At 35.4% G+C, this 12,644-nt stretch overlaps 1 protein-coding gene across 4 annotated transcripts in view; it reads left to right on the top strand.

Moving 5' to 3' along the window:
• Positions 1 to 12,644, top strand: part of LOC26514407 (transcription-associated protein 1) — a 185,419-nt gene that overhangs the window by 136,985 nt on the left and 35,790 nt on the right. For all 4 annotated transcript variants that reach the window (XM_044715309.1, XM_032455637.2, XM_032455638.2 and 1 more), the window contains 2 exons: positions 4,867 to 5,017; positions 9,539 to 12,335. In XM_044715309.1, coding sequence (XP_044571244.1) covers positions 4,867 to 5,017; positions 9,539 to 12,335 — 2,948 coding nt within the window. The remainder of the gene's footprint in view (positions 1 to 4,866; positions 5,018 to 9,538; positions 12,336 to 12,644) is intronic.

Here is a 12,644-nt window from a genome sequence, read left to right as displayed (position 1 = left end):
GTTGAGGCTGCCAAATCTACTGAAGTCGGGAAAAAGAAACCAAGTTCCAATGTTCTTATCCTCCAAATTATCGAGCTTATTGGCAAGGAAAACTTCCACACAAAACCCCTTTTAAAGGGCAACATTCAGGAAACAAAAGTTCATATGAAGTCTGAAGATAATTACAGATTATTATCAAAATATCTCACAAAGAATAAAAAGAACTTTACACGTATCAGCTAAAAAGCAGCAATAGCATGCAAGTCATAATTAAGGGCATAGAGTCCGACATAACAAAGGCGCTAAAAGAGAAGGGATATAGCGCTAGGACAGTCTTCAATATCCTTAACAGGGATAGAAAGCCTGCTCTTTAAGGTGGAGCTCGAACCACAAAAAAGCCCCTGAAGAAATGCGAAGTGCACCCTATATACAATCTTCAGTTTCTGCTGCACCGAAGAATTATAGTTGAGGAACCGCAGAAACGCAATGGCCCGGTACAATATGCGAACTGCCATGACACAAGGTCATACTGTAAACTGCGGCCGGGGTGTGGAAAGCTTCATGTCTGCAACTCGAAAAAATGCGACAACTGCCCTGGCAATCACACTGTCAACTATAGAGGTTGCCCAGTCTACAAGAAGCTGAAAAGTCGCATCCACCAGAGGAAAATTATTGCCCGCAACCAAAATAAACAGTTTGCAGCCACCAGATCAAACCCTGAAGTGACATTAAAGCCAAAAGAACACACCTAAAGCTAAAAGCCAGCAGCCTCCATAGGCTTATTAACGCTCGTTCTCCCCTTAGCCTTGAATATAAAGTCCGGCTGTATAACTCGGTACTAAAACCTATATGGATGTACGGCTCCCAGTTATGGGGGAATGCCAGCAATAACAATATGGCCAGCGATGTCAGTCGAAGATCTTGAGAACAATCACCGGGGCACCGTGGTACGTTCGCAACGAAAACATACATCGCGACTTAAACATTCTTCCAGTCAAAGATGTGATCGCAGAACAGAAGGAAAAGTACTTTAGCAAGCTATTGTCGCACCCTAACCACCTGGCGAGAGGTCTAACAAGGTTGAGTAACCAATCACGACTTCGTCGGAATGACCTACCCACCCAGCGACCGTCTTGAGGAACGTGCAACCAGAATGCAGTCTTAGTCTACTGTTAGTTAAATGTTAATGTTAAGATTTGAAAACTTATTGTTAGTCTCAAAATTAAGAGAAGATCCAATAAATAAAAGCAAAGTTTAAAAAAAAAAAAAAAAAAAAAAGAATAATTCACGAAATTTGTAGAATTTATGGTCGATTAAACCTAAAAAACATAAAAAAGGGTTGGTCAAAAAAATAAGTACAGCAATTCTTCAAAGCCTCTAACTTAAAAATAAAAAACATTTTCTCAATTTTTTTCTTTTTATAGTAATCTTATGCTAATACCCAGTATATCCCCCCATATTTTGTATAACTTTTGTTATCCGTTTCGGCATGCTGGGCATTTAATTTACGGCACGTCTCCAAACAACTCTCGTACCTTGTCTTTGCTGCAATTCTTCTATATTTTGAAATGTGTTTGTGCCAATCCGACGATTAAGCTCTCCCCATAGGTTATCTATTGGGTTTAAGTCTGCAGTTTGACTTGGCCACTTCATAATGTCCACCTTGTTTTCGGTGAACTAAGCTTTGACCAGCTTTGATGTGTGTTTTGGGTCGTTGTCCTGTAGAAAGACCCAACTCAAGGGCATGTCTTCCTCAGCATTATGTCAGACAATATAATTTTATATCCAAATTGGGTCATAGTATCGGTAATCCGTAAATCGGGACGACTCCATGCCAAGAAAAACAGTCCCAAATCATAATGTTTCCGCTTCCGTCTATTTCGAGTACCGGGCGTCGAATTCTATGCCTTTGGGTCGACGAAACAAGTCGTACATTCTTTCTGGAGTCGTTACCAAATAGATTTATTTTTGTTTCGTCGCTCCATAGGACATTATTCCACTTTTTGGAACCCTCTGTTCCAGATCATGCCAAATGATTTTGGGCTAACTGTTTCCTCATCTTTAATTTATTCCCTCGAAGGAGAGTAACTTTTCTGGCTATGTGTCCTTGTAAGCCAGCATTAGTAAGTCTTCGACGAACTGATCTAGACGATATTTCATGGTCAATATGAGCAGCAATGGATGAGCAGTAAAAACTTAGGATTCGGGTGTCGGTCGTTTGACAGGATTTCTTCTTCCGACCTCGAGTTTCGAATTGAATGTTGAATTTTAGGGCATTCTGGACCAAACAGAATGACTGCCCAAGTCTTTTAGCGATTTCCCGAAGATTTTATCCTTCCTTTTGCAGAATTAAAGCAATTTTTCTTTTTTCTGTTGTACAACTCTTTTTTTTGCCCAACTATAGAATTTTTTTTCCTGGGATATACTTAAATATGCTAGGAAATAATAAAAACCAACATATCTTAACTCGAATCTAGCTTTAATCCTTTAAAATTTATCAAATACACAGGGGTACTTATTATTTTGACCAGACCAAAATCGCCCACCCAGCAGAAAATTAAGCTTAGTATTGAATCCACGAGGTTCACATATTTCATTCTTGTTTTAGAAATTGTGTAACATTGTAACTTATCAATATAAAAAAAATGGCGGGTGTGCATTGCATAAAAATCGAGTTATATCGAAACAAATAAACACTATATCTTATTTTGGCCAGGTGTGTATATATAATAATATAAGCTTCTAACTAACTGCAGAGTATATCAAATTCGCCCGAAGTTACGCAGCAGTACCTATCCCCCACGAATCACCCCGGATTCATCCGTGATCCCCCCGGATCACCTCAGAATCCGCCCGGAAATCTAGAACAAGCGGCCCGGAATTTTGTACTGAAATTTTTGAAAATGTCCTCTCGGCCCGGAATTCGATTTCAGGCTTGAATCAGTCCAAGATCCGCCCGGATTTCGAATCACCCCTGATTCAGACCTGAATTTCAGGGCGGAATCAGCCCCCAAAAGAAAGCATGATTCCGCGCTGAAAATCGTGGCTAAATCAGGTCGCATATCTGACCCAAAATCAAAGAAAAAAAATGTCCCCTTACTATCTCCTAATTTGATAAACATTATTTTTAGTGTATTCCTTAAAAATTGCTGTTAATTTATGTTGTAAACTAAATTAATATGTTAAGTAACATTAAATTATTAATATTGAAAACTATATTTAATAATTACTCACCCTGAGATTCGAACCTTAGTGCTTTGTATACTAGACCGACATGCAAGCCTCTAAGCTATCAAGGAATCGCGCGTACTTTGTGACAGACTATAATATACCTCTACAAATTTGCTTGTTAAAAACAATCTCAATTATTAAGAATCTCCAATAAAAAAAAATTTTGAATATTACAGTTTATTTTGAAACTCGATATTAAAAAAAAATTTAAGTAAACAAAAATCAACTCATAATAAATAAGATTTTTCTGCTAGGAATCGAACCCACGACCTTACTATTAACAGGCACATACCTTAATCATTGAACCATGGGGTCAAAGTTTTCCGCGCAAAATATTTAGACTAAGAAAATATTAGTGATTAATAACTAATATCGAATATGCGTAATTTCGAACTCTAGGAGCAGCAGAGGGCCGGCAGACTTAATTCGCCTACTTTGGTTTCGAACGAAATTTGACATTACGGCCGGAAAAGGCGGTGCCAGAAATTTTAGGACTGCTGGCACAAAATTAAAACCTTCAGTGGCACTTTCTACGTCACGTGTACTGAAATGAAAATTCCGGTCTGTGAAAATTCAACTAATAAAAAACTTTCAATACCAATGAAATCAGTTCTTTTAAAGCACTTCTGTTGTGCTGGACTATTTTGACCAAAAGTTTCTAGAGAAAAGTTAATTAGACTGATACTGAATGAAAGCTTACGGTGGTGTGAATTCTCAGAGAGAATTATAATTATTGGAAAAGTTTTTTTTACAATGGAGGAACGGGGGTTAACAACGGGGTTAATTTGATAAAGGGCCAAGTATGTTAAGGCGTCAGTTAAATCATTTTGTGTGTTCCAAAACAAAGAGTTATCGTCATCATATGAGAGCCAAGATAAAGTCTCCCAGGGCTGATATATGAAAACGACTGTTAACTGAATTAATTCAAAAAAGATGAGAGAGATAAACAATATGCTCAGATGAAGGTGTATTAAAAGTATCTATCAAAATAACAAATGTCATGTCAAACTGTTCTATAATATCCCAAGCTTTATTTAAAGTTGACTTTTTTTATCATTTCACTTGATGGGTCTGTGAGCTGACAGCGCTGCTACGACACTTTAATATTTCTACAAAATATATATTATACCCTTGCAGAGGGTATTATAATTTTGGTCAAAAGTGAGCAACGCAGTGAAGGAGACATCTCAGACTCTATAAAGTATATATATTCTTGATCAGGATCACCTCCTGAGTAAGCATGTGCGTCTTTCCGTCTGTCTGTCGGTTTCTACGCAAACTAGTGTCTCAGTTTTGGAGCTATCGAGTTGATACTTTGCACTCATCCTTCTATTCCTTGCAGGTAGTATATACATAAGTCGGTACGGCCGGGATCGGTCGACTATATCCTATAGCTGCCATATAACTGATTGATCGGAAATGCCATAACTGTGGTGTCTTTTAAACCAACGGATTTGCAATCCGTAGGCAATATAATTCGACCTGCCAAATTTCATAAGGATCAGCCGACTATATCCTATAGACGACATATAACTGAACGATAACTGAACCTTAACTGCAAGAGTATATCAACTTCGGCTCCGACCGAAGTTAGCTTTCCTTTCTTGTTTTTAAAATTATTAACTTTCCTTATAATTTTTTGTTTGTTTTTTGCAGGTTCTGGTACTTATACCAAGTCTGAAGACATTCTTCGATCCATTGATAAGTCTTATTGTGATACTGTATTAAATTTTTTAATTCGTTTAGCTTGTCAGGTTAACGATCCTCAACCTGGAGTAATTTCACCTGGAGAAAGTCTATCTAGAAGGTACATCTAGAATTGGTTAAACTTTTTTTAAATTAAAAATTACCATATGCGCCTGAATTTCCATTTGCATTAAATGGGTTCTTCAGGAGATTCTGTTTTAATGTTTTCTGATCATCAAAACTGATCAGGTTATTTTGGGAAGTGCCAAATTTTGTTCTAAAAAATTTAAGGAACATCTTGTCTAGAAAAACCAAAAGAAATTAATTATAAAGTAAAGAAATTAATTTATAAAGTAAAAATAAAGTAAATAAACGTTTTTTTGAATTCAGCATTAAATTAATATGCCCTGTCATCAGGGTCCAAAAAGGGACCCTGTAAAAGTCGAATGGTATTATTATATTAAACATAAAATTTTACTTAACGTCTAAGTTTTTTTTGACCCTTTGTTTTAAAAAAAACATAGTTTATCTAATATATATAAATCTCGTGTCACAATGTTTGTCCTTAATGGACTCCTAAACCACTTAACCGATCAGCGTTGGATTTACACTATGTGCGGTCGGTGCTCGCGCACAGGGCGGCAAATTTCGGGGGGCGGCAAAATTTGAGGCATAAATAGAAAATTTATACTTGGATAATTTTTGGACAATTTTTGCGTATAGCCGTCGGTAATTCAGAGCGGCTACTGACCGATTTTAAGAGGTTGGGTTGTCTTTCGAGCAGAAATGTTTTTAAAACAATTTGATTCGATGTTTATCTATTCATTTGAGTTGATTATGTAAATTCTGTGAGTCATGAGTGACAGGCGAAAAAAATTAAGCGGCGCTGCTTTTAGAAAGCGCGCTTTAGATAAAGCCAACAAGGAGGAGGAAATTTTGTGCAAAACTCCAAAATTGCACAATTTTTTCATCAAAAAGAAAGACGAAAAACATATTGATGAGAGTTGCCTCGTCTCAGAGCAAAGTGGTATGTCATAACAATTATTGAAAAATCGGAGCATTGTTGAAAATAAAGTATCAACAATAAATGAATTCAACCAACGATATACATTTATTTAATCTGTTAATAATTATGTATATAGTTCACGGTTTCCCCGACATTTGATTCCTAAATCAATTTCAATTTCAATTAATAATAAGGGCGGCATTTTCTATAATGCACAGGGCGGCACTTTACATAAATCCGGCCCTGTAACCGATTATAATAAAATTCGCACACCATGTGCAGTTCGATCCAACTTGAGAGATAGTATAGTTTAAATCTCAAATTGTAGTCGCAATTTTAATCAATTGCTAATTATTTGTCTGTTATTATTTGACAGTCACAATTATTTGTTAACTCCAAATGATTCTATCAGATGGCGTGTCATATGTTACTTAGACTGAAGTGTCAATTAAATTGAAGATAATACACTGAATATGGCACCGAAAAAATCGAACCTCAACAACGCGAGCAGCAGAGATTCACGACGCAAACGTGTTGAAAGAGCTCAGCAATTACCACAACAAATCGAAACAATGAATGCAGCTCAAAGAATCAGGACTGCAGAAAGTCGTGCACAAGAATCTCAAGAACACCGTGACGAACGTCTGCAACAGAATATTACGAGAATAAGAGCGGCACGAGAACGAAACATAGATACAGTACGAGTACTAGATCTACGAAGGCAACGGATCAGCCGCTCATTAACACGTGCATCATTCGTTCGGCTTGCCTTTGAATATGCACCAGATATTAACTACTCAACGCATTCAAAAATAGCTATCGGTGGAATGGATAAAGTATGTCAATATTGTCAGGCATTGAAATTTCGGAATGAAGCAGCCGGCATGTGCTGCGCATCAGGCAAAGTTGTGCTGTCACCTCTACCCGCTCCGCCGGAGCCTTTATTATCCCTTCTTACTGGCAATTCAGATGATTCCAAATTATTTTTGCGTAAGATACGCAAATTTAATTCTTGCTTCCAAATGACGTCATTTGGGGCAACTAAAATTTTCGATCGTGCATCCGATGGACGTAATTTTGAAACTACATTCAAAATTCAAGGCCAGGTGTACCATAAAATCGGTTCACTGATGCCAATGCCTGATAACAATCCGAAATTTCTGCAAATTTATTTTATGGGCGATTGTGAAGAGCGCGTGACGACTCGGTGCCTGCATAATTTTATTGAACAAGCAGAGGAAAGAGAAATTGTGATATTATTGGAAAATTTTTTAAAAGATCTCAATCAACTAATTCAGTTGATCAAAAGAGTTTCGCCACGACTGCGAAATGACAATTATCAAATCGTCATAAAAGCCGACAAAGTACCATTAGGTAGATTCACATGGCAGAACATGCTGGTAGATTCAACGCTCCAACTGTTGATGAGGTTGCTGTTATCATGGTTGGTGATCCAGTTGACAAAAGATCTATAAAAATTACACGGCGAGACAACACTGTCAGTACGATTTCGGATTTACTCCGCTCATATGACGCACTACAATATCCATTGATATTTTGGCAAGGAGTTTTTTTATAAATACCATCTGTGTGAAAAAGCCACAGCAACGCGTGTCCGGGTCAGCTAGTATTCATATAAAACAATTTAATAAAAGGGAGAAGACTTACCAATTAAAACATTAGACTGATCATTGTAATAGGTACACTTAATTTGTTTTTAAGAAAACAAACAAAATTTTGTTGCTGTTTGTCAAAGTTTTGTTTACTTGTAATATGAAATGTAGCCACCAAAATTTTTTATCTTTATCTAGCATATTCTTAATAAATGTCTGATAGGTTTTCATTTGAACAATTTCTGGATACCCTAGACTATTTTCTGGCCTATTGGAAAATGGAAACTTTTAAATTCCTTTCTTACGTCTTCGCACAAGTTTTCTGTGGCATTTAGGTAATAGGTTATTTTAGGTGGGTCTTCATAAATAGGACTAAAAACTTTTGTTGGCTGAATGTAAATACTACAAAATGAATGACGAATTTTCATCATTATATTTAGATGTCATTATATTCTCCTGAACCTACACCATACAATTTAATTGGAACCTCACTCTGTGATGGATTTTTTGTTAAACTGGGGACAGAATACCTTTCTATTAAGGCGCTTTAATTACATTCTCATTCTTTCTAAAATAAATTTAATTTTGTTTTATTGATTCATTTTATGTATCTCCATTTACCGCACCATGGAACCTGGCGTAGTTTTTCAGATCCTGATTTTTTCAGAAAAGCATCATATCCTTGATCTGCATCAACCGAGTCAATATATGTTCACCATCTGTCCCTATGAACGCGTGGGAATGAATCTCTGAGACTATAAGAGGTAGATCTATAGGATTTTGGCAACTAGACTCCTATGGTATCTTCGCAGATTAAGTTTGTGTCAAAGAAGTTATAAGTGTTCTTTTTTTTTTTTAAAGTTTTTATGCCCAATCTAGTTCTGCCCAATCTAATGCTGCAGCCAAATCGGACCTTTTATACAGGAGTTATACTTTAAACCGGGATCATATAGTCTGGAAATTTTTTTTGTTAATTAACAGTTTAAAATGATGTGTATGTGCCATCATTTTTAATCTTCTTTCTTCTTGTTTTTTGCAAAAACTTATAAAATATCTAATATGCTTGTATTACAATAATTTCAGAATCCAGCCATTTTTTTGCTTATTCGAATTGACAGTTAATAAATCCAGGGGAGTGCTAGCTTGATTCGTCGTATCCTAGAATACTGCTCATGGAGTCCGCAATGCTTAGTTTATAAAAAGAGTATCGAATGTCTCCAAAATCAGTTTCTTTATTTGCATCAAATATATTTTAACTGGGATGCTGTTAATCGCCTTCCGTCATATCATTCTTGGTATAAACTATTTAATCTACCTCTATTGCAAGAGCATCATACTTGGGCTTTTTAGATTTCATTTGTCCGAAAATAATTATTTTTATGTCATGAATTGTCTTTAGATCTAATTAAATCTAATTAAATATAATAATTCCTAAATGACATATTATTGTTTATAATAATAAATAACACTGCCCTGAATGGGTCTTGCGAATAAGATGGGATATAGTGTTTTCGAAAGGTTTTTTCCTGCTGATCACGAATTCGGAGTCATCCCATAAGCCATCCCATTGATTGAGTCTAAAAGTTGATTCATTGAATATATTACTACGAAATATTAATCCACCAAAAATTAATGTGTAATAATACCAGATTGACGGTGAAAAATTTGTTGCCAAATTTTATTGAAGATACCATCTTAACTTGTAAATCGAAAGGAAAATTAACTATATTGACAACGAGTGAAGCGCCTTGTGGTGTGAATTTGGAGGAGTCATGTTTTTCACATGGTAACCTGTTTTACATTCAGCACCCCCAGCCGATTTTTTATTCATGCTCAAAATGGAAAAACAAAAATTATTGTTTATCCGATTGTTTTGGATTAAGTTTTTGATTGTCTCAAGTTAAGCTCAACCGCTTGAACAACAAATTACAATACAAAATAAAAAAATAATAATTTATCTTTAATTTCAAGTAAAAGTATTTCACTCAAAATTTAATTTTCTTGTTTTATATTTCTATTACAGGTGTATTATGCTTTTAAAAATGGCAATGCGACCAGAAATTTGGCCTCAACCTTTCGACATAAAATTAAACTGGCTTGATAAAGTTTTCGCATCAGTAGAAACACCTCATCACAATTTGAATAACATATGTACTGGAATAGACTTTTTAACATTTTTAACAACGATATTGAACTCTGAACAATTGGTGTCAATAATAAGACCAGTTCAACGTGGGCTTTCATTATGTATTATACATCAAAATACACGTATTGTTAGATTAATGCACATTTTCCTTACACGATTGATGGGAATTTTTCCTCCAGATGCGCAACATAAATATGATGATCTTGATGTCTTGTACAGCGCTATTAGTAAAATGATAACTGACAACTTAACATTCTATGAAAAAAGTCCCCAACCAAACGCATCTTCATTGTTCGGTACTTTAATGATATTGAAAGCATGTAGCACAAACAATCCCACCTATATCGACCGAATTTTAGTCCAATTTATAAGAGTTTTAAATCGTCTAACAAAAGATCATATCAATAATGTAAGTGGCAATAATGTAAATTCCCAACAAGCAGATTCTAATTCGTTGGCATTAGAACTCTTGGTACTTTCATTGGAATTAATAAAAAATCGAATATTCATAATGAGTGTTGAAATAAGAAAGCTATTCATTGGCACAATTTTAGTTAGCCTTATCGAAAAAAGTTCAGAAGTTAAAGTTATAAAATGCGTTATAAAAATGTTGGATGATTGGATTAAAACTAAAGAGTCAAATATTGTTTCGCATGTGCCATCTTTACGAGAGAAATCTGCATTGTTGGTTAAGCTAATGCAAAATGTAGAAAAGAAATTTTCCGATGAGAACGAACTCAACGTGCAATTTTTAGAAATAATAAATTTTATATACAGAGACGAAATTTTAAAACAAACTGAATTAACAAGCAAACTCGAAGGTGCATTTCTGAACGGATTACGTTTTCAAAATCCCCAAATACGATCAAAATTTTTTGAAATATTAGATGCGTCTATGCGTCGCAGACTTCATGATAGATTATTATATATAATTTGCTCTCAAGCATGGGATACAATTGGGTCTCATTATTGGATTAAGCAATGCATTGAACTGCTAATTTTAACTGCCAATACAAAGTCGCAAATCCAATGCTCAAATGACGCATATAAAATACCCAGTATAACTTCAGTTATTCCCGTCAATTCAACAGAAAGCCAAGGTAATTCATTTGTATCATTTCTATCATCCCAATCGGAATCTTTTGAAATTGTTCAAAGTGTTGATGATAAAGATGATGTGTTCGACATCGATTTAAAGCTAGAGTTTACTGCTGACCGACAAGAAGATAGCCACCAAATATTGCCGACTAGACGTGAAACTTTGCTGGAACTAGTTTACAAACAAGCTGAATTCTTAGAAGCTAATCGTAATATTAGAACGGATCAGATGCTTGTCGCCACATCTCAACTGTGCCACGTTGATAGTCAGTTGGCGCAAAGTATTTGGTTGTCTATATTTCCTCGCATTTGGAGTATTTTTACTGAAGATCAAAGGTATAACATTACGAAGGAAATTATACCATTTTTATCGTCAGGGACTAATGTCAATCAAAAGGACTGTTCCCCAAGTACACTAAATACCTTTGTTGAAAGTTTGACAAAATGCGTTCCACCGATATATATACCGCCAAACATACTGGCGTACTTAGGAAAATCTCATAATTTATGGCACAGGGCAATATTAGTAATGGAAGATATGGCGGTAGCTCAATCAAAGCATAATAAAGACAAAAATGAAGATATTGATTTAAACAGCATAGAATTGGATTCAGAACACTCAAGTAATATATTTGATGCACTTTCAAATATGTATTCTGCCATGCATGAGGAAGACCTATGGGCAGGACTTTGGCTCAAATTCGCACACTATCCGGAAACAAATATAGCAGTTTCTTATGAACAAATGGGATTTTTCGAAGAAGCTCAAGGAGCATATGATTTGGCAATGACAAAATTTAAGCAAGATTTAAACAACGGACTCGTTAATATGAATTTTAATAGCGAGTTGTTATTGTGGGAAAATCATTGGATGCGTTGTGCTAAGGAACTGAATCAGTGGGACATTTTGTTAGACTATGCTCAGACCAATAAAGATAAAAATATGTTTCTTATTCTTGAGAGTTCCTGGCGCGTACCTGATTGGAATTTAATGAAAACAGCTTTAGCAAAAACTGAACAATGCTATATGAAACAATATGGATTTAAGGTAAATCTTTACAAGGGATATTTGTGCCTTCTACACCCAGATGAGAGACAAACTGGAAGTGTCGAGCGATATGTCGAGATTGCATCGAGCTTGTGTATTAGAGAGTGGCGTCGGTTGCCCAATATTGTTTCCCATATTCATTTGCCGTATCTCCAAGCTTCACAACAAATAATGGAACTTCATGAAGCAAGTCAAATACACCAAGGACTCACTCAATCTCGTAATAATTCATTGCATGATATGAAAGCTATTGTAAAAACATGGCGAAATCGGCTACCAATAATTTCTGACGACTTATCACATTGGAGCGATATTTTTACTTGGCGACAGCATCATTATCAAATAATAACGCAACATTTGGAACAACAATCTGACCAAGGAAGCACGATGTTGGGAGTACATGCATCTGCACAAGCAATAATTTCTTTTGGGAAAATTGCCAGGAAGCACAATTTAACTGGTGTGTGCCAGGAAACTTTATCCAGGATATATACAATTCCATCGGTTCCTATTGTGGATTGCTTTCAGGTAATCATTTAAAAAATAATACATTTTTATATGAATTTTGAACACCTATCGAGTTTTTTCCGTTAATGGTGTTAAGGTATATTGTTCTCGTGTGAATATGTGTAACAGAGTAAATAGTATAAATAAGTATATATACTCTTGATCAGCATTAACAGTTGTCCAGTCGATATACAATTAATATGGGTAATTTATACCTAGAAATCAAAATTCAGGTTTTTACATGAATCATAAAAATTTATGTGTGAGTTATAGACTGGATTCAGAAGATATATGATCTAGAAGACTATTAAAGATAAAGATATTCGATTT

This window comes from Drosophila ananassae, chromosome 3L (genome assembly GCF_017639315.1).
Source record: "Drosophila ananassae strain 14024-0371.13 chromosome 3L, ASM1763931v2, whole genome shotgun sequence".
Classification (NCBI taxonomy): domain Eukaryota; kingdom Metazoa; phylum Arthropoda; class Insecta; order Diptera; family Drosophilidae; genus Drosophila; species Drosophila ananassae.
Note: the sequence above shows the minus strand (reverse complement) of the source record. Positions and strands in the feature narration are given on the sequence as shown.